General features: G+C 41.4%; 2 protein-coding genes across 4 annotated transcripts in view; one reads left to right on the top strand and one right to left on the bottom strand.

Moving 5' to 3' along the window:
• Positions 1-1,272: 1,272 nt before the first annotated feature.
• On the bottom strand, positions 1,273-16,904 carry bckdha (branched chain keto acid dehydrogenase E1 subunit alpha). 3 transcript variants are annotated; one of them, XM_003222907.4, is made up of 9 exons: positions 16,640-16,904; positions 10,657-10,836; positions 10,101-10,187; positions 8,933-9,041; positions 7,413-7,574; positions 6,378-6,584; positions 4,435-4,576; positions 3,088-3,259; positions 1,273-2,490 (listed from the first exon to the last, which is right to left on the bottom strand). In XM_003222907.4, the coding sequence occupies exons 1-9, from the start codon at positions 16,751-16,753 to the stop codon at positions 2,320-2,322; spliced, it is 1,344 nt and encodes a 447-aa protein (XP_003222955.1). In that variant the 5' UTR covers positions 16,754-16,904; the 3' UTR covers positions 1,273-2,319. The 3 variants fall into 3 exon arrangements, with proteins under 3 accessions (XP_003222955.1, XP_062818718.1, XP_008112066.1); XM_062962648.1 differs by lacking the exon at positions 16,640-16,904 and adding an exon at positions 15,937-16,252; XM_008113859.3 differs by lacking the exon at positions 16,640-16,904 and adding an exon at positions 11,031-11,173.
• A 140-nt stretch (positions 16,905-17,044) lies between these two features.
• Positions 17,045-22,648, top strand: part of exosc5 (exosome component 5) — a 45,991-nt gene continuing 40,387 nt past the window's right edge. Inside the window, exons 1-2 of the mRNA XM_003222852.4 lie at positions 17,045-17,205; positions 19,015-19,128. Coding sequence (XP_003222900.3) covers positions 17,052-17,205; positions 19,015-19,128 — 268 coding nt within the window. The 5' untranslated portion in view covers positions 17,045-17,051. The remainder of the gene's footprint in view (positions 17,206-19,014; positions 19,129-22,648) is intronic.

The raw sequence follows: 22,648 nt of genomic DNA on the forward strand, positions 1-22,648 counted from the left end.
TAAGTAATGAAAACAAGTCTCTGAGTACATGGAAAGTAGCTTTCCCCAACAAACTGGTGTGACTCCATTCAGGAACATGGCTTCCACAGCCAAAGATGTAGTGTTGCCACTCCAGAAATGTGTTGTTGAAAACCTTCATGGCCAGAATCATTGGGTTGCTATGAGTTTTCCAGGCTGTATGGCCATGTTCCAGAAGCATTCTCTCCTGACATTTCACCCACATCTATGGCAGGCATCCTCAGAAGTTGTGAGGTTTGTTGGAAACTAGGCAAGTGGGGTTTATGTATCTATGGGATGTCCAGGGTGAGAGAAAGGACATCTATTGGAGGCAAGTGTGAATATTGGAATTGGTCAGCTTGATTAGTATTTAACAGCCTTGCAATTTCAAAGCCTGGCTGTTTCCTGTTTGGGGGAATCCTTTGTTGGGAGGTGATTAACTGGCCCTGATTGTGTCTTGTCTGAAATTCCCATTTTTGAATGTTGTTCTTTATTTACTGTTCTGATTTTAGAGTTTTTTTAATGATAGTACTAGACAGCCGCATCAGATCATTTGATAAACCAACTTGGGCACAACATATTATTTGAGAACACAGAAAAGCTGGAGCACTCTAACAACCACCATGTCAGATGACACAGAGAAGTCACTGCAATCCACAGGCATATGGACAATTTCAACAGAAAGGAGGAAACCATGAAAATGAACACAATCTGGCTGCCAGTATTAAAAAAAACTCTAAAATCAATACAGTAAATAAAGAACAACACTCAACAACAGGGGAATTCCAAACAAGAAACAATTAGGGCCAGGTAACACCTCTCAATAAAAGATTTCCCCAGGCAGGAAGCAGCCAAGCTTTGAAGCTGCAAGGCTATTCAATGCTGATCAAGCTGGCCAATTACAACATTCACACTTGCCTCCAACAGACAAGAATTCTTTCTCCAACCCTGGATATCATTCCAGATATTAAAACTCCACTTGCTTAGTTCTCAACAAACCTCACAACCTCTGAGGATGCCTGCCATAGATGTGGGTGAAACATCAAAAGAAAATGCTTCACAGCCAAACAGCCTGGAAAACTCACAGAAACCCAGTGATTCCAACCATGAAAGCCTTCAACAACGCATAGTTTCTGAGGACATGGAAAATAGCTTTCCCCAACCAACTGGTGTTGTTCAATTCAGGAACCCAACTTCCACAACCAAAGACGTAGTGTTGTGGAAATTGTGTTTCCCAAAGAAATGGTTTAAGTAAAGACAAAAACAGGAGGAAAATATTGTAAAATCCTTTTATTACTTTGCCAACTTGCCGTCTTACCAAACATACAGCTGCCTGGAGTAGCTGACATTCACAAATTATTCTCTCTAAGCCCCAGTTAAATCTTGTGCTTTCTATCTAACAGTTATGATTAAGGAAAAACCTAACAGTTCAAGAGAGTGCTGAATACTTGCAGAGGTGCTGGAAATACAAACCTTATGGCCAGGAAAGACAATCAGGCAAAAGCCCAGTTGATATCCACCTCTTTTTTTTTTTTTTTTTTTGAATTTTGTTTTCAGCACCAATTTAGTTTTGTTGATAGTCAGAAGGTATACAACAGTTGCTTCCTCACTAATTTCCAAGGAAAGCCCTTGTACTATGTCAATGAATTAGCTAAAGACAAATTTCTGGAGTTATTGGCCAGGTCTGCTCCAAAACACATAAGCACGGACTGGATTTATACGGCCACCACAAGTTTACCTTTAAAGGAAAGTGGAAAATCCCATTCTCTCTCAAACACATACATCCATTGCTTTCTCCCAAAAGTGTTTGAGGGGAACTGGAAAACATTTTGGCAAATATGTTTTTTTTTTTTTGGACACAACTTCTCTGGGAAAGGAAACCAAGATGTTGCATGTTGGTTCTTTCCCAGTGTTTGTGGAATAGAACCAAGGGAGACAGATGTAACAGGACGCAGGAGAAGTTGGTCCAGCAAAGGAACGGCACAGATAAGGCAGTTCATATGCACAGCAGAAGAGCCATCAACTGCTCCTGTGCTTTAAATAAGGCTATGTTCAACGAAAAAATATATCTGTGTTTAAAATTGGGGCAAAACAAGGCAGCAGGTAGTTAACCCAAGCTGAGCTGGAGCGACTAAAGGTGCCAGAGCTTATAGGTGCTTGTCCTTTACCACGTTTGTCCACAAATCTCTTAACAGAGGAGTCGGAACTAGTTTCGCACCATTATCATGGTGAGAAGGAAGTGATTACAAATTGATCTTTCTTTGAGCTAAAGTTATTTTCTGCAAATCCTACTCATTGAAGAGCGAGGGGATGACTTACAAATCACTTCTCATAGTGGTCCAGGGGGTAGTGTTCGCCATACTGCTTGAGGTGGCGCTCCAGGGATTCCTGCTGCTTCTGGATGTGCCAGGGCATCTCTGAGTAGACATCCGAAAAGAGGTGCTGGAATTTGGGTTTCAGCTTGCGCTCTGCCTCTTCGAAGGCCTCCATCACCTGGAGAAAAGTGGAAGAGAAGGCAAACATGAAGCCAGAGGTGAAGGCCACGTCTTCAAAGATTTATATTTCGGTGTAGAAAACCTGAGGTCTTAATCTTTACATAAGTCTCCACGGTACTCAAGTCTTGTCCTTGGGGACAAGGAGAAATTCTGCACCGGTAATCCCCAAAGGTCCCTGACCCAAATTTTTTTAAAAAATTGTGTTTTTATAGCATTATTAATTAATCAATTAATTAATTATACCCTGCTTTTTATCTCTAAAAAGAGACTCAAAGTGGCTTACAGTGAAATCAATTTAAAGCTTTAAAATATACAATCATTAAAATAAAATTAAGTATTAACAGTATTAAGAATAAACTTAAAATTCAAACTCAGCTCCCCCTGAAAAAAACGCCCCCCTCCCACTGATGGTATTCATTAAAATAATGTAAGTTCTGCAGGTAAGAATAGCCCTGATTTTCCTCAGATTGTGGGGATTTCTGGGAAAGGGAAGGGAGCGGGGAAAGCCGTCAAGGTGAGAATGTGGGATTGTTTTGACTACCGCTTGTTCTGGTGCACTCACGAAGGGAGACGGCCATTCAATCCTGCCACCTACTCTTTTGCGGGATTTCTTGCGCCAGATCTTCTCCTGCTCTTCATCCCACCAGCCTCGCCCAGTCATATAGTGACGGAGTCGAGAGATGGGATGGTCCTGTTTGTCCCAATAGTTGACTTCATCCACTGAGCGATACGCAGAGCTGTCATCACTGGTGCTGTGGTGCCCGATCCTGAAAGAACAAACATACAATGATTTTGTCATGACCAGCAGTTTGGTAGGTTTGGTTTAGCTGCTGCTGAGTGCTTGGAAGGGATTAAGCTGTCTCCTGTTTGGAAGAGGCCAAGTTGACCTTCCTTTCCACATGATGTTTCAGAGGTTGCAGAGATTATTGGTGAAGGCCTGCTCGTATCAGCAGCAGCTGAGAATCTCTGCATAAAAAGAGGTCTGCAAGAAATTGCTCTTGGGAATAGTAACTGTTGAAGTGTGGGACTTATATTTTGCCTGTTAGCCCTGGGTTGAATCACAATAAGTAAAGGTAAAGGTTTCCCCTGACGTTAAGTCCAGTCATGTGTGACTCTGGGGGTTGGTGCTCATCTCCATTTCTAAGCCGAAGAGCTGGCGTTGTCCATAGACACCTCCAAGGTCATGTGGCCAGCGTGACTGCATGGAGCGCCGTTACCTTCCCGCCGGAGCGGTACCTATTGATCTACTCACATTGGCATGTTTTCGAACTGCTAGGTTGGCAGGAGCTGGAGCTAACAGCGGGCGCTCAAGCCGCTCCTGGGATTTGAACCTGGGACCTTTCGGTCTGCAAGTTCAGCAGCTCAGCGCTTTAATGCACTTTGCCACCGGGGCTCCTGAATCACAATACCCAGACCTTATTCTTGTGATCCTGTCTTGAACTCTGTTGAAAATTGAGACCTTGCTTTATGCCTGTTATACCTTGGAACCAGTGTGTTATTTTAACTATGTTGATCGGGCTCGTCCCGATGTAAGCCACCCTGAGTCTCTTCGGGGAGATGGAGGCCAGGTACAAAAATAAAGTTGCTGTTGTTGTTATTAACCTTGTACCTGAACTCTGGCCTGACTTCCTGGCTTGATTCAGTTTGTACCTTTGGATGTTAGTTTTCCCTTGCTTACCTGACTTGATTTTGAAACCCCGACTACTGTTTGTGCGATTGTAAACTTGGGACTTTGTTTGTATTACCTTCTGTTCTGTATTCAGACCCTGAAAAGACTTAAGTGTTTATGTTTCTCGTTTAACTAAAACTGGTTCTGGCACATTCCTGGGTTTGTTTTGCTTAAGCTCTTCCCTCGTTATCCAGCAATGAAACCACCTCTTCCCAGACACACTGCTTCGTATCAGATCAATATTCTATTCCCACCTCACAATCTCATTCTCACCTGTAGGTCATGGCCTCAATGAGGAATGGCTGGTTCTCTGCTACAGCCCGGCGCCGGGCCTCCTTGGTGGCGTTGTACACCGCAAAGACGTCGTTGCCATCCACCCGGATGGAGTGGATGCCATATCCAGGACCCCGGGCAGCTGCAGGTGGAAAAGATATATTGACATGCTTGGCTATTCAGTTGCTGTGGGTATTTGTGTGTATGTGCTTGCACCAACAGAGTTATTTTTATATCAGCATTTAAATGAATACATACACTTCATAAAACAGGATAAAACAAATAAAAATAAAAAACCACATAAACACTGGCATAGATAGCACTGTGAATTCTAGACCTACATAGACACAGTCTGAGATGGGTTGCTGTGAATTTTCTGGGCTGTATGGCCATGTTCCAGAAACATTCTCCCTGACGTTTCGCCCACATCTATGGCAGGCATCCTCAAAGGTTGTGAGGTTTGTTGTAAACTAGGCAAATGGGGTTTATATATCTGTGGAAAGTCTAGGTTGGGAGAAAGAACTCTTGTTTGTCTGAGGCAATGAATGTGAATGTTACCTTTGGCCACCTTTACTAGCATTTAATGACCTTGCAGATTCAAAGCCTGTATTTAAAAACTCTAAAATCAGGACAGTAAATAATGAACAACATTCAGAAAACAGAATTCCAGACAAGAAACAATCACCGCCTGCTAACACCTCCCAACAAAGGATTCCCTCAGGCAAGAAGCAGCCAGGCTTTGAATCTGCAAGGTTATTCAATGCTAATCAAGCTGACCAATTACAACATTCACACTTGCCTCAAACAGACAAGAGTTCTTGCTCCCACCCTGGACATTCCACAGATATATAAACCCCACTTGCCTCATTTGCAACAGACCTCAAAACTTCTGAGGATGCCTGCCATAGATGTGGGCAAAACATCAGGGGAGAATACTTCTGGAACATGGCTATACATCCCGGAAAACTCACAGCAACCCAGTGATTCCGGCCATGAAAGCCTTTGACAACACACAGTCTGAGATGTTTCTCTGCTAAACTTTGATACTTACAAATTTGACATAATAACTATTCTCAATATTAATGACTGATGATGGCAGGACTTTGATAGCTTTCCACTCTAAACACCTGCACCAGGCAATATTTTAAAAATCCAGAGCTTTTCCTGCTACTAGAGAATGGTGGTTACATCTAAATATATACCCAGATATATAAAGCTGGGTGAAATGAAATAACCCACTACTCATGGGATCGTGGAAGATTGATCAGGCTGAGTTCTTGTGTCCATTTCCTGGATATGTGTCCTACCAAAACTCAATGGGTTTTGCCTCTGAGTAAATATGTATAGCGGTGCTCCTCAGTTCTGACCTAAGGGACTCATTTCCCATAATGTGCCAAGGAACAGTACAATGGGTTGTTGGGCGTTTTCTGGGCTGTATGGCCATGTTCCAGAAGTATTCTCTTCTGACGTTTCACCCACATCTAAGGCAGGCAACTTCTGCCATATATGCCTGCCATATATGTGGGTGAAAGATCAGGAGAGAATACTTCTGGAGCATGGCCATACAGCCTGGAAAACATACAACAACCCTGTGATTCTGGCCATGGAAATCTTCGACAACACATCGACCAGTACAATATTTGTACCCATGGCAACTGGTTCTATTTTTGCTGGGGACTGGTAACTGATAGCTCATGGAACAGCAACTGTCCATCAATTACTACTTTAGAACAGTGCAGAGGTTTAGAACTGTATTGTAATAATCTTTTTTGTTCATCCTGAAAAATAGTGTAAACATTCAGAGCTGTGATGAGTTGAAATGAGTACCACTCTAATATGAAAGGTTTCTCACTGATCTTTCACAATTTTCCTGGATTTCTTCACCAAGATCCCAGTGGGGAACTTGGGGGGCTTGATGGCATCTTGCATCCTGACATTCTTACCAATTCCATCACCCCGGTACTGCTCAGAGGTTGGGGTGGAGATGGCGTAACCATTGTTCCGGCAAAAGAAAATGATGGGGCATTCCAGGGTGGCGGCAAAATTGAACCCTGCATGGGCATCGCCCTCACTGGCAGCCCCTTCCCCAAAGTAGCAGATCACAATCCGGTTGTTATTCTCCCTCTTGATGGCATAAGCAGAGCCGACAGCTGCCAAGAGGAAGAGGAGGGAGGAATGAGAACAATATGAAAGGGGAGCAATGCTTAGGCAATTTATTATGTGTCTGCAGAAACAACTACTTCACTTCAGTCACTTCTTCTCGCTAAAAAAGTAAGTAAGTAACTTTATTTTTCTATCCCACCACCATCTCCCAACAGGGACTCGGGGTGGCTAACACGGGACAAAGGCCCGAAAACAACAATTAAGACATATTACAATAAATAAAACACAATAAAATCGACATTATAAAAACAATACATTACATTACATACATTACAGTACAGGAAACAGCCCGCACAACACACAACAACCCTATGGGACCAATGTTATCATCCATTGTTAAGGATCCTGAACAGACATAGTCTACCTTAATGGTCACACAATCCTAGAATTTGTCTCAAAAGGAACAGAACTATGGACTAGAATTGAGAATAGAATTGAGTATTCCAAGAAATTAACAGTTTCAAACTTTTCTATGAACACACTATTATTATTATTATAGAAATAATATTTATATGCTGCTTTTTCTCTCTAAAAAGAGGCTCAGAGTGGTTTATGTAAAAACCAATACAAAACGGTTAAAAACCTAAACACATATAAACATTAAAATAGAATTAAATATTAACAGTATTAAAAATAGTTAAAACTCTTATCAAGCAATTCTAGAGCAAGTCAAGCCACTAATCTATCTATTTCGGTTTGATATTCTCAGTTCTGATTGGCAGTGCCTGTATTTGATTTCTGGAGCACACAAGGATGCTTCTCATATTTCCCTCCCTCCCAAATAAAGGAAGCGTTTGAACCTGGTTGTGCCTCACCTTGTGGGATTTGAGTAGCCAGTGGGGATGATATCGTAACAAAATGCAAATCCTTGCAGCCGTAATGCACAGGCATCTGGCGACCTTTTCCAGGGTCAGTGGCATTGCCATAGCATTGCGCCATAAAGAGGTCCAGAGGGTACCCCCTGTGCATCAGGACACCTAAAGAAACAAACAAAAAGAGAGACCACATTAGATAGAAAGGTACTGCTACCAGTCCCATACTGGTTTAGTATCATTATTTATTTACTTTTCTCCCATGGGTGGCACTTGAAGCGGCGTACATGGCTAAAACAGCAAAATAACATAGCATAGAAAATTCAATACAGGAAAGAAAAAACACAAAATACAGATAAAAAAACAGATTAATACATTGCAATGAGCATCATTAAAACATTCCCTAAACCTCAGGTCACTGAGATTCTTCATATAACAGTTATATTGAGCTCCTAAATAGCTAATCACTGACATGTTAGGAAAAAGGCCAAGTTCAGGATCAACAATAACTCCACAGAGAGATCTTATTTGATGGGCTACACTGGAGTGAGAAGAGAAAGAATCTTGCCCTTTCAGTTGAAAAGGGAGCAATGCAATCAAACCCTAAGTGTCCCTGTGTATACTAAAATAGACATACTGGTTTATCTGCCTAGTCATATATCAATAATATTAATAACATTTCCACATAAACAAAGGGTTCAGCAGCTTTCGTTAGGGTGGTTCAAAAACTCTGAAGTACATCCTTTTCTCGCAATCCAGTCATCTTATTTTCCTCAAATAAAGTGAATGAAGAGCAACCAAAAAAAAAAAGAATTGTCTAAGAAAAAGGGGAAAAAAACAAAGCCAAATTATGACATTAATGAATTGATCTCTAAATAGATATCAAACCAGAAAGCCATGTTGAAGGTTAAATTGCAGAAAAGGTAAACATGTATTAAGGATTTTGCTGTAGTGAACTGTTACAGAATATAAAACTTACTCAGTTTACATTATGTAACAAAATTTGAAACATTTTCTGTTTCTGGTTTGGAAGCGTTATTTCCTGTTTAGTTGTGCAGTCCTTACTTTGAAAGTAGTTGTTCTACTCCAGAAACTTGTACAATGCTTTTGACACGAAATAAATAACTTCAGAAACTTCATTTTTGTGGCTGCCACAAACTAGGTTGAATTGGTTGAGACTCGAGAAGATATTCATTGACAAATGATAGCAAAATGTGCTACAGGATGTCCAGCAAAAACAAAGTTTTTGCAGTTTAATAAATTTTCCCTATGTTTTTTATGATAGAACCAATTAGGAAATGACAATTATAACCCAGGAACAAAAATCGTGTTACATAGTGTGATTAACACATCAATCATCACTCAAAGCAAATGATTCCCCCCAAGGCAAAAGGTCTGAGATATCAAGGACCACTGAATAATTCACAAGAATAACTCACTCTTGTGAAAAATACTTCTGACATTATCCATTTTTGCACATGAGAACAAAACAAGCAAAGATTCACATTCCCATGGCTCCTTACCTGCTTCCCGATACTGCCCAAACACAAGGTCAGTGTCATCGAGAGCAGCTGCACTGCCAATATGGGTGCCTTCCTCCCCATAATTGGTCATGTAAAAGGAAATTCGCCCCTAGGAAAAGAAAGGCAAGCTTGCTTTTATGGAAGAAAGATCACGGTCTCCATACTTTGGTCTCTATCAACACATTAAGGATAGAAATCCCTCCTCATGTTTTTTGAAGCTAAAAAGTAGACATTTCTGGCAGCTTCCTACATAACACACTCCTGAAATTTGCCCTGTACTTTCAAACATCTAAACTGTTGGGGTTTTGTTTTCTGGGCAGGGGCAACTCTCATCTTAAGGGCCAAAAGAGAGTCCTTCAGATCATGGCCACTCTTGTGCTAGTTCACCCATTTCCAAGTTGGGAGAAAGCTCCTGTAACACTTTTTATGAACCTGAATAAAAAAGTCCCTGACGAAAGCAAGCATAAATCCATTTTATGCTTGTATCTTCCTTAATTGTTATTGTTGAGATTGGCATTCTCTTTCACCCACAACAATGACTCAAAGCCCTGTCCACTCTCATGTTTTCCTCATGACTGTTCATCCTATGGCTGACAAGGAGAGTGCACGGGGGGTTGGAGAAGCATCTGACTGAGCCCTATAGAGACTCAGACTAATGACACTGCTTGCTTGAATCCTACAGATCTCAGCAGATGACATTGGTTTCCACCTCCAGAGGCACAGTCAGATGCTTCTCTGATCTCTCTCTGTGCTCTCCGCCAGTCAAATAATGGCTCCTCACAAAGGCTAAGACACAAAACAATGCTGAAGGTGATAGTGAACCACAGCAGAGCTCCATCTGTGGGCTCTTACACTATAGAATCATAGAGTTGGAAGAGACTTCATGGGCCATCCAGTCCAACCCCCTGACAAGAAACAGGAAACAGCATTCAAAGCACCCCTGACAGATGGCCATCCAGCCTCTGTTTAAAAGCCTTCAAAAAAGGAGCCTCCACCACACTCCTGGGCAGAGAGTTCCACTGCTGAACAGCTCTCACAGTGAGGAAGTTCTTCTTAATGTTCAGGTGGAATCTCCTTTCCTGTAGTTTGAAGCCATTGTTCCATGTATGTTGGATAGTCAAACTCTTCCTCAGTCTGCCAGTTCCAAGTTTGTGGGCTGTGGCTTTACCTGCCTCTGTGATTCATAGAGGATCCGATCCATAGTGTTCAGAAGGGTCATGCTCTTGTAGAACTTCAAGACTTGCTCCTTGGAAAGCTGCAACAAAGAAAGTGATGAAGCAACACAGGAAATGGCACTGGAAGAAAAATATTTAAATAGGGCTTGAACTAATTACCATATTTTGCCACATAATGGTCGCCAACCTTTTCCCCAAAGAGGGTGTTGTTCGACCATTATGTGAAAAAGAAAAAATGTGCCTTTGATTCTCCAGTTTCTGCACCGAGAAAGGAGGAGGAGGGATGATCTGAGCCCCAAAAAGCTGTTTCTGTTTCTCTTCCCCTTCCAAACTGCCTTGGAGAAAGGAGGGGAGGGAGGAAGGAGATGAACCCCAAACAATATACATGTGATGATTACACGATGAAAGACTGGAAGACAATTTTGGGAGCTAAAAAAAGGGTGTGACGATTATGTGATGATGACTTTTACAAGGTGAAATATGGATCTTTCAAATTGTGTGGATTTTTCCCAGTCTTAAGGGTTTGGCCAATGGATCCTTATGTCTCACCTGCGGGTCCTCACTGAGATTGACAATCTGCCCCTGCCGGTCCATAACCCGGTAGATGGGAATTCCGGAAATGACATTGGGTTGGATGAACTCGAGCCTGTCCACAAACTCAGCTGAAGCACCGGGGAATTGCGGCTTCTCTTCAAGGGAGGTAAACTCTTCCTGCTGTTGGAGGCATCCCTAGAAAAAGGCACGTAAATATTAGCACAGCAGCACAATATCTGGCATTTCAATCACTCCAAACGCCGCTATTACACAGATGTTCTAAGCAAGAGCTGGCCCTTTGACTTGTATTTTTAAAAGGAGAGCCACAGAAGGTTCACTGGGGGTCATCTAGCTAACCCCAAACCTGGAAATGATAAGTTATACTCAACTGAGCTTCCAATATTCTGTTGAATCCAACTGTTGTGATGGAGTCTTTGAGTAATGATACTACAGTAGAGTTTCACTTATCCAAGCCTCTGGATAATCCAAGCCATTTTTGTAGTCAATGTTTTCAATATATCGTGATATTTTGGTGCTAAATTCGTAAATACAATAATTAAAACATAACATTACTGCATATTCAACTACTTTTTCTGTCAAATCTATATATATAAAAGAGTGATGGCATCACGGCAGCGGACAAAACAACAAAAGTAAACACCCCACAACCTCGAAAATTGACAGCAGAACCCATCATCCATGCCTCTAGGTTGATACAACAAAAAGAAAAGAAAAATAAAGACCTAATTAGAGGGAGAGGAATAATTGTTTTTATCCAATTGCTGCCAGTTAGAAGGCTAAGCTCCGCTCACTTGGTCTCCTAGCAACCCACTCAACCCAGGGGACCCTTTACCTTAACTACCACCAGTTCCTCAATACTTTATTTCCCATACCACCATACTTCGCCACAGCAACGCGTGGCCGGGCACAGCTAGTTTGTTATAGAATATGATGTTTAGGTGCTTAATTTGTAAAATCATAACCTAATTTGATGTTTAATAGGCTTTTCCTTAATCCTTCCTTATTATCCAAGATATTCGCTTATCCAAGCTTCTGCCGGCCCGTTTAGCTTGGATAAGTGAGACTCTACTGTACTAGGTGCACTAGAAGAGGAAGAAAGACTACTAGTGAGCAAGATTCCGATGAGGAGCAACAAAGGAAACGGATCCAGGTGCAAGAGATCCAGGACATCTTTAGAGACCCCACAAGTAGCGACACATTTGAGGGTTGGCACAATGGGGATCCAGCTGGGTCTTGGGGAATTATAGGTTTGGATAAAAGATGGACTGGGTGGAGGGATCGGCAAGGGGCTTCAGCTGAAAGGAGGTCTGGTGGGGCGTTGTCTGATTCTAGCTCTGCGGAGGAATTGAGGCAACAGGCTGCAGCTGCTAGCAGGGTGTTGGCTGATTCTAGTTCTGAGGATGGTTTGTGAATAAAAGTGGATTTTGGAAATGGATCACCTTTGCAGTCGGCAAAGTGTTGTTGGGTGTTCGTGTGTCCATGTGAGCTGTTTGGGAAGACGTACTTTGGGAAGACTTCTGTGAACTTGCCGTGCTGCCTTCTACGCTTTGGCTCTGTGTATGACCTGGACTGGATTTCGTATTGCTGACTTCTCCTTCTCTGACCTGGACTGGATTTCATATTGCTGACTTCTCCTTCTCTGACCCGGACTGGACTCAACGACGTCAACATTGTGTTTGGGTGACTTCGACAGACGTCTTCAGGCCCCTGCTGGTCCAGGGTCGTCAATTCCAGCCTGCTGACATCCTGCTGGGAATTGGAATGCCTTCTTTGTTGTTTTACAAAGTTTGTTTTTAAACCAGATTATACTCCGGTTTAATCCGGGTTATTTTCCAGGGTCTGGGGTTTTGTGTTGATTGCTGGGAATTCTGTTTCACACTGAAGATTAAGTGTTCTGAGCCTTTTGAGTTTGTTTTTGGGCTCCATTTGGTTGTGAACTAATAAACTGTATTTTTACTAACGTCTGGCCTGGCACTTTAAGGAATCTGTGTTGCAACACCAACCATCCAGATTCTGGCAATATAGTAGTAGTAGTAGTAGTAGTAGTAGTAATAACAATAATTTGCTGTCACCTAGGATTGATGGTGCAATCCTAGCAGAATTGAAGAGAAGAAGTTGGAAAAGGTGATAAGATATGAGGATTTAAAGATTGAACTGCAGACTCTGGCACAAGTCAGTCAAGTTGGTCCCAGTGGTGATCGGCACACTGGGTGAAGTGCCTAAAGACCTTGGCCAGCACTTGAAAACAATCAGCACAGATAAAATTACCATCGGTCAGCTCCAAAGGGCCACCCTACTTGGATCTGCACGCATTATTCACTGATACATCACATAGTCCTAGACACTTGGGAAGTGTCTGACATGTGATCCAATACAACAGCCAGCTTAGTGATCTTGTTTGCTGTGTACTAATCTTGTTGTGTATCAAATAATAATAATTTTTATTTCTTGCCTGCCTCTCCTTGCGGCTCGAGGTGGGTTACAACATTGTAAAACACACGTTCTTTAAAATACACATATCAAAACATATTTCCACAAAATACATATTAAAATACACAAAACAGATATTAAACATAAGATACAAGTCTAAAATTCGTCACTGAAACTGCCAGAAGAGAAAGGTGTTTGGGGAAATGTATTCATTTATTTGTATCCCACTTTCTCCCAATATAGGGACTCAAGGCACCTCAAGGGAAAGAGTAATTTCTCTTCCTACTACTTTCTAAATGTGCCTTCATTTCCTCCTCACTGTTGGAAAATAGCGCTTTTCAAGGAGAAACAAATATACAGGATGTCCATAAAGTCTCTATCATTTCAAGTCTCTTTACTATTTAAATGGTAAGGAGACTTTACGGACACCCTTTACATCTCTAAAGTGATTTTAGCAATGGAGACAGAGCTACTTTATAGAATTAACAAATAGTATTTTATGTCAAGGGTGGGAATAACCCAATCCAGATGATGAACTTGACCTCCCAGCACCTCTCACCCACTGGCTATGGCTGAATAGAGTTGCTGGGATCTGTAGTCTAAAAACATCCAGCTCAGTCTGAATTGGTAATTAAAAATAAGAGCAGATTAAGGTGTCAGATACGGGAAGGATGTGTTTAATTAAGAAACAGGATGCCCTTGTCAAAGTCAAGTCTGAGATGTAAATTTTTTTTAATCTCTGTTGATCTTGGGCCGTGAAAAGCTGTGACAAGGAAACAAATTGATCTCCATAAGTAAATCAAACCAAAGAGGAGGGTGGAGAGGACTGGATGCTGGCCACGAAAACAACACGCCCCTTGAAATGGCCCAATTGGGGAAGAGAAAGTCACAAGGCCGAGAGTGTCTCCTCCCCTCAGTTTCAGTAACTGCAAAGTCTCAAATAGGCAGAAAGGGAGTCTTCCCACTTCACCCCCCCTTCCCACTTTATTTGAAACAGCATTTTTTTAAAAAAAAAATCCTAAATATCCTCAGATGATCCTTTGGGTAAAAAGATCATCTGAGGATAGTCTCATTCACTTCAAAAAGCAACTGGAATGATTTGCACACTTAGGTGCAGATTAAAAAGAAATCTCCCTGCAACAAATTCGGGGTGTATCCCAACTGTATATAAATATTTTGAACATATATAGCCCTTAATTCTCTGCTCAGCCATGGAAATGACCTTGGGTGACCTCTAGGCAGGTGACTCTCTCTCAGCCTCAGAGGAATGCAAGGGCTTTGAAGAAATATTACCAAGAAAAAATTCATTATTATTATCACTATTACAGTAGAGTCTCACTTATCCAACACTCGCTTATCCAACGTTCTGGATTATCCAACGCATTTTTGTAGTCAATGTTGTCAATACATCATGATATTTTGGTGCTAAATTCGTAAATACGGTAATTACTACATAGCATTACTGCATATTGAACTACTTTTTCTGTCAAATTTATTGTTAGACATGATGTTCTGGTGCTTAATTTGTAAAATCATGACCTAATTTGATGTTTAATAGGCTTCTCCTTAATCTCTCCTTATTATCCAACATATTCACTTATCCAACGTTCTGCCGGCCGGTTTATGTTGGATAAGTGAGACTCTACTGTACTATATTTGTTTAACGCCTAATGCTGTTATCTCTCACAGAGACTCAATATGTTTGCTTTTGGACCACTACATGTCAGAAATGACTTGAAGACAGACCCTACTCCTGTCTATTATTATTATCATCATCATAATCATAATTATTATGATTACCAGTATTATCGTATGTATCGATTGAGATGCAAAGTGGCTCACAGGCTGGAAAATTGTTTCTTGGAAAAACCCACAAAATATTTTGGTGGAATTAAGCATGGCAATTAATCACAAAAATTCTATGCCCCCCTTGAAGCCCCCTTGGGCCACTTTGTGTGTCTCACACACAGATAGAAGCGGGATATAAATAAATATGTGTTAACCAAGAGATAAAAGCAGAAAAATAATAATGGCAACCATGAGATAAAAGCAGAATAATAATAATAGTGACTCAGAGATATAAAGCACAAAAATATTAATAATGGCAATGAAGATATAAAAGCAGAATAACAATAAGGGCAACCAAGAGGTACATGAATAATAATAATAATAATAATAATAATAATAATAATAACAGAGATAAATAATAATAATAGTAATAATGGCAACCAAGACATAAAAGTGGAATAATAATAACAATTTATTTATCTTATTTACTCTATTTATATCCTGTTGTTCCCAACCCCAATGGGGACTCAGGAAACCAACAGGCAACAGCATAATAATAATAATAATAATAATAATAATAATAATAATGGCAGCCAAGAGGTAAAAGCATATTATTATTACTATTATTATTATTAATAATAAGAAGAAGAAGAAGAAGAATGGCGACCAAGAGATAAAAGCAGAATAATCAAAATAAAAACAATAATGGAACCCAACAGACCAAAGCATAATAATAATAATAATAAGAAGAAGAAGACCTGGCTATGGCTCATGAATGGGACACTGAAGGAGACAGAAGGCTTGATCCTTGCAGCCCAGGAGCAAGACATCAGAACAAAGGCAATTAAAGCCAAGATCGAAAAATCAGCTGATGACCCAAAATGCAGACTGTGCAAGGAAACCGACGAAACCATTGATCATCTCCTCAGCTGCTGTAAGAAAATCGCAGACAGACAGACTACAAACAGAGGCACAACTATGTGGCCCAAATGATTCATTGGAACTTATGCCTTAAGTACCACCTCCCAGCAGCAAAGAACTGGTGGGATCACAAACCTGCAAAAGTATTGGAGAATGAGCATACAAAGATACTGTGGGATTTCCGAATCCAGACTGACAAAGTTCTGGAACACAACACACCAGACATCACAGTTGTGGAAAAGAAAAAGGTTTGGATCATAAATGTTGCCATCCCAAGGGACAGTCGCATTGACGAAAAACAACAGGAAAAACTCAGCCGCTATCAGGATCTCAAGATTGAACTTTGAAGACTCTGGCAGAAACCAGTGCAGGTGGTCCCGGTGGTGATGGGCACATTGGGTGACGTGCCAAAAGATCTCAGCCGGCATTTGGAAACAACAGACATTGACAAAATTACGATCTGTCAACTGCAAAAGGCCACCCTGCTGGGATCTGCACGCATCATCCGAAAATACATCACAGTCCTAGACACTTGGGAAGTGTTCGACTTGTGATTTTGTGATATGAAATACAGCATATCTATCTTGTTTGCTGTGTCATACAATAATAATAATGATAATGATAATGATAAGGCGGCAGCCCCCTTTCCACAGACAGGAAGCTCTTTCCTCAACCCCCCTTTTCCAGGTCAACTGGTCCATCCACACGTGCAAAGCGCATCGAGCCCAGTATGGGAAGAGCTGGTCCTCCTCTCCCATAATCTGGGGCGGGAGAACAGACAGAAAAGCCTCTTCCAGGGGTTTCTACACAGGAGAGCCTTTAGCCTCGAGGAACTCACTCCAGTGCGAAGGCCTCGGACTGGGGCCCGACCGGGAAACCGCGTGCGGCCTAGCAGCAACCGCTTCAAAGAACGAAGCCCAACTCGAGCCGACGTCGTAGTGGCCGCCGCCATTTTCGCTTGGCCTAGCGGACAGCCGAGACCACGCCTCTACATTAAAACTTTCATAGCGCTATGTTCCCTTCGGTGGTGTTCTGGTACTTGTAGTTCAGAGAGGCCCTACAGCCCTTCAGTTGAGACTTCTCAAGCCTCCTCCCTAGACTGCAAATCCCGGCATTCCACGAGATGTTGTGTAGTTGTAGAGCTGTCACTACAGTACGATGACGTTTCTCGTTTCAATGCCTTTCGCTTTAAAGGTGGGCGGAGCTTGGCAGCAAGCGGCTTATCATAGGCTGATCGGTAAAAACCCCGGATGCGGAAGCGTTACGGTGAGGCACGTGGGTGGATTGGCGCGATGGAGACAGAGCAGAAGAAGTGCGATTCCGGCGATCTCCCTTCGCTGCGCCGGATCGTGTGTGAACAGGGACTGCTTTCCCGTCCTGATGGCTCCGCTTCCTGGATGCAGGGTCAGCCCTGGCTAATAATAATAATAAATCCCCCTTCCGCCCTTATTTCGGGCTGTCTCTAGGTCAGGCATGTATTGATTGTCAGTTGCTTTGAGACTTTTTTAAAAGCGAAAAGCAGGAAATAATAATCATCATACTTATATAGCCCCCCCCCCCCCCCGTTTCCGCAGATGGGAAGCTCCTTCAACAGGACCCCATTCTAAGTCAGCTCTCCCTCATATAACCTATATACAGTAGAGCAGGGGTCCCCAAACTAAGGCCCGGGGGCCGGATGCGGCCCTCCAAGGTCATTTACCTGGCCCCCGCCCTCAGTTTTATAATATAATATTTTATATCAATCTTAATAATATAATATATTGTATATACATATAATATTATGTCATACAATATAATACGAATAGTAATACCATATAATAATATTAATTATATGTTATATATTACATATTATATAATAGTATAGTGGTATAGTTCAGTATAGTAATATATAATGCTAATATTGTGTTATGGTAATAATATAATATATTGTATGTACATACAGCTGCTCTGAGTCCCCTTTGGGGTGAGAAGGGTGGGATATAAATGTAGTAAATAAATGCAGTAAATAAATAATTAATTTTAGACCTAGGCTCGGCCAAAGTCTGAAATGACTTGAAGGCACACAACAACAACAACAACAACAATCCTAATTAACTTGACTATCTCATTGGCCAGTAGCAGGCCCACACTTTCCACTGAAATCCTGATAGGTTTATGTTGGTTAAAATTGTTTTCATTTTTAAATATTGTATTGTTTTTTCATTGTTGTTGTTGTTGCACTACAAATAAGACATGTGCAGTATGCATAGGAATTGGCTTTGTCTTTTTCCAATGATAATTCGGCCCCTCAACAGTCTGAAGGATTGTGGACCGGCCCTCTGCTTCAAAAGTTTGGGGACCCCTGCAGTAGAGTCTCACTTATCCAACATAAACGGGGCGGTAGAATGTTGGATAAGGAGGCATTAAGGAAAAGCCTATTAAACATCAAATTAGGTTATGATTTTACAAATGAAGCACCAAAACATCATGTTAGACAACAAATTTGCCAGAAAAAGTAGTTCTATACGCAGTAATGCTATGTAGTAATTACTGTATTTATGAATTTAGCACCAAAATATCACGATATATTGAAAACATTGACTCCAAAAATGCATTGGATAATCCAGAATGCTGGATAAGCGGGTGTTGGATAAGTGAGACTCTACTGTAATGATGATGATGATGATGATAATAATAATAATCTACAACTCTGGAGACATATACACTGTGAAATCAATTTAGTTTGACACCACTGCTATGGTTCAATGCTTTGGAATCCTGGGAGTGGTAGTTTAATAAGGCACTAACAGTATAGAGCAGAGAAGGTTAAAGTTTTTGTGAAACTACGACTCACAGGATTCCTTAGCATTTAGCCGTGACACTTAAAGGCAAACTTATTAAATCTACAGGGCATACCAGGATTCAAATCCCTACTGGGTCATGAAACCCGCCGAGTGACCTTGCCCAAGTCACACTCTCTCAGCCTCAATGGAAACCAATGACAAACCTCTCCTGAACAAAACCTGCCAGAAAACCCTGTGATAGTTTCGTCTCAGAGTCACCATGACTAGGAAACTATGGTATTCCAAAGCACACAACAACAACATTAAGGATAATTTGACTCCATTATATAATGTTTTCTTTTTTATGTGTTTCTTTAGATATATTGTTCTGCTTTTAAATAAGCCGATCCATCATGTTTCCCCTGTCCACAGTTTTTTTTTGTGTTTTTAGGAGACACTTCAGTCCTGGCTGGTGTGTACGGGCCTTCAGAAGTCAAGGTCAGCAAAGAAATCTATGATAAAGCCACCCTGGAAGTCATGCTGAGGCCCAAAGTGGGCTTACCTGGTGAGAGCCTCGTCTGTTGCAAAATATAGTCAAACCTCCACATTTGTTGGTTTGACGTTGTGGGTTTGATTACACTATTTAACAAAATTTGAAAAAGGTTCTGTTTCTGGTTTGAAAGTGTTATTTCTTTTTAATTGTGTGGTACTTACTTTGAAAGTATTTGTTATACTCCAGAAACTTCATTTATGTGGCTCCCACAAACTATGTTGCATCTAGGAGATATTCATTGAAAAACTATCGCAAAATGTGTTGCAGTTTAATAAACCTTTTCCATGTTTTTGTGATAGAACCAATTAGGAAATAACATTTATAACCCAGGAACAAAAATTGTGTCACATAGTGTATTTCACGGATTTGATTCTAGATTCTCCTGTGCAGAAGTGAACCACAAACGGGGTTGTTGTGTGTTTTCCGGGCTATATGGCCATGTTCCAGAAGTATTCTCTCCTGACGTTTCATCCACATCTATGGCAGGCACCCTCAGATGTGAGGATGTGAGGTATATGCCTCACAACCTCTGAGGATGCCTGCCATAGATGTGGGTGAAACATCAGGAGAGAATACTTCTGGAACATAGCTATACAGCCTGGAAAACATACAACACCCTGTGATCCCGGCCATAAAAGGCTTCAGCAACACATTGAACCACTGATGGTGCAGAATTAATACATTTTCATACAGCTTCAACTGCCATGGCTCAATGCTATGGAATCATGAGAGGTGTCGTGTTGCAAGCTCTTCAGCCTTCTGTACCAAAGAGTACTAGTGTCTCACCAAACTACATCTCCCAGGATTCCATAGCATTGAGCCATAGTAGTCAAAGTGATGTCAAACTTTACCTAGAGGACATACGCATTCCCGAATAAATATTTTTCCAGATAAAATGGCTTCTTACTTACATTTCCCAATTTTGCAGGGATCCTATAACCACAGGGGTCCCTGGTGGCACAGTGTGTTAAAGTGTTGAGCTGCTGAACTTGCAGACCGAAAAGTGCCAGGTTTAAATCCCGGGAGCGGAATGAGCGCCCACTGTTAGCCCCAGCTTCTGCCAACCTAGCAGTTCGAAAACATGTAAATGAGTAGATCAATAGGTACCGCTCCGGCGGGAAGGTAACGGTGCTCAATGCAGTCATGCTGGCCACATGACCTTGGAGGTGTCTACGGACAACGCCGGCTCTTCGGCTTAGAAATGGAGATGAGCACCAACCCCCAGAGTCGATCACGACTGGACTTAACATCAGGGGAAACCTTTACCTTACCTATAACCACAGAGCTTGGGAAGGGATTATTATATTGAGCTTGGAAGGGTTACATCTTTGGCTACAACTCTTAGGGTGTATCTGCAGTGTAGCAGTATTTATTTATTTTTGGTGTCAGATGCGAGTTGAGGGTAGAGTTATAATGTATTTAAAAACAGAAATGAAGTAAAAAAAAAACCTTGGCATTATACTAAATGTCCTTTGACCAGAAACTGGCCACTTGGAGTGCCTCTGGTGTCGCTGTAAGAAGGTCTTCCATTGTGCATGTGGCAGGGCTCTAGTTGCATTGTAGTAAGTGATCTATTGTTTGCTTTTTGTAGCTCCTTTTGCTACGATTGGCTCAGTATCTTGTGGTGCCAGAGCGCAGTTTGTTCAGCGTCTTCCAAGCCGCCCAGTCTTCTGTGTGTCCAGGAGGGAGTCTCTCATCTGGTATCAGCCATGGATTGAGGTTCTGGGTTTTAACCTGCTACTTTTGGACTCTCACTTGCTGAGGTGTCTTTGCGAGTTTTTTTTGTAGGTCTTAGGAAACTTTTTCTTGATTTAAGGCATTGGCATGCTGGCTCCGTTCATTCCTGGTTGCTACTTTCTGACGGATGTCAGGTGGTGCAATACTGGCTAAACAATATAATTTCTTCAGTGGTATAGAGTGTAGACATCCTGTGATAATATGGTGAGATGTGTTCCACACTGGGCATGTGTATTTAGCAGCAGAGTAGCAAAGCGCAAGGGCAGATGTCTTCACTGTGTGGTTGTGATCCCCAGGTTGTGCCAGTAAGCTTTTGTATATTCTTTCTAGTATCCACTTTTTGCAAGATGGTCAGTTTGTAGAATTCATACTATTTGACACCACTTTAACTGCTGTGGTTCAATGGTGTGAAATCCCAGAAGATAAAGTTTTACAAGATCTTTAGCCTTCTCTGCCAAATAGACCTGGTGCCTCACCAAACCCCCATGTTTCCATAGCTTTGAGTCATGGCAGTTAATGTGGTGTCAAACTGCATTAATTCTACAATGTAGGTGCACCCTAAATCTGCGAAAATCTGTACTAGAAACAGCTATCTCTCACAGATTTCTTTACATTGGAGCAGCAGGCATGTTAACATATAAGAACAATTGAATATTCTTACTATGGAGCAATTTTTGTTTATTTTTGTTTATTGGTTTTGGTTGTTCAATAAAGCCAACCCACTGGGTTTTAGTACTTTTTTTTTTACCTAACAGCAGTGTTTTGTGCCCAAATTTGAGGATCTTGGAGGCTCTGGAGCACAGCAGAAAAGCACATATTTAATTGTTCCTGCGTGGTTTTCTGGATCTCTAGCATCCATCTATGGTGCTATATAATGTAGTAGGAAACTGCATTATTTTGTCCATGTAGACCAGGCATGGGCAAACTTTGGCCCTCCAGGTGTTTTGGACTTCAACTCCCAGAATTCCTAACAGCCTATCAGCTGTTAGGAATTGTGGGAGTTGAGGTCCAAAACACCTGGAGGGCCAAAGTTTTCCCAATGCCTGATGGAGACTCATATAATGCAGTTTAACACCATAATGCAATTTGGAGATGCCTGGCAGGCATACAACAACACATTTAGCATTCTCACCAGTCCCTTTTCCCGCTCCTTCTCAGCTTGAAACCCGCACAATCAAAAGGTGAGCTGAGCTGTTATGAATTCAACCAAGTGGTCCATCTGGAATCCTGCAGCGATGCCATCTGGCTATCTTGTTCCCTCTGCAGGGAGCCTCGAAACAAAAAATTGCTGCTATCAGAGGGGGGCCAAAAGTATGAAATTCTCATCTTACTTCTCTCTCTTCCTGCTGAGACTTTTCAATGCCTTGAAGCCTCCAGGGGGTCTTGATTTGCTGTGAATAATTAAATTAAGAAACAAAAAGAGTTTTTTTTTTTGCCTGGATACAAATCGCTTTTCTTTTTTTTCCTAAAAATTAAAGTGCTACTGATCTTATTTGCAGATTTGGTGGTATTAGGATTAAACGAAATGCGAATGTATGCCTTTAGGGCTTATTTACTGGAGTGGTTTTTGAAGTGCCTGTTAACAACAACAAAAAGGGACCACCTTTTGCTTGTCATAGAAATCTTTGTAAGGCAATAAGATCTATACAGGTAGTCCCAAAGTTATAAACAAGATAGGTTCTGTTAATGTAAATCAGAACAGGTACACTTTTAAACTGTAACTCCATGCATGCATACACACACACACACACACACACACACACTTTAAATAGCATAGGGAAAGGGTTCACACCCC

The sequence above is a fragment of the Anolis carolinensis genome, unplaced genomic scaffold, assembly GCF_035594765.1.
Source record: "Anolis carolinensis isolate JA03-04 unplaced genomic scaffold, rAnoCar3.1.pri scaffold_10, whole genome shotgun sequence".
NCBI classification, from domain to species: Eukaryota; Metazoa; Chordata; class Lepidosauria; order Squamata; family Dactyloidae; genus Anolis; species Anolis carolinensis.

What these genes read in the sequence shown, in the direction of transcription:
- bckdha (XM_003222907.4), bottom strand. Translation starts at nt 16,753, where the DNA reads ATGGCGGCGGCCACTACGACGTCGGCTCGAGTTGGGCTTCGTTCTTTG. An exon ending in TCCGAGGCCTTCGCACTGGA is followed by an intron (nt 10,837 to 16,639) that starts GTGAGTTCCTCG and finishes GCCTTTTTCTAG; the next exon opens with GGATGCCTCCAACAGCAGGA. An exon ending in ATCTCAGTGAGGACCCGCAG is followed by an intron (nt 10,188 to 10,656) that starts GTGAGACATAAG and finishes TCTTTGTTGCAG; the next exon opens with CTTTCCAAGGAGCAAGTCTT.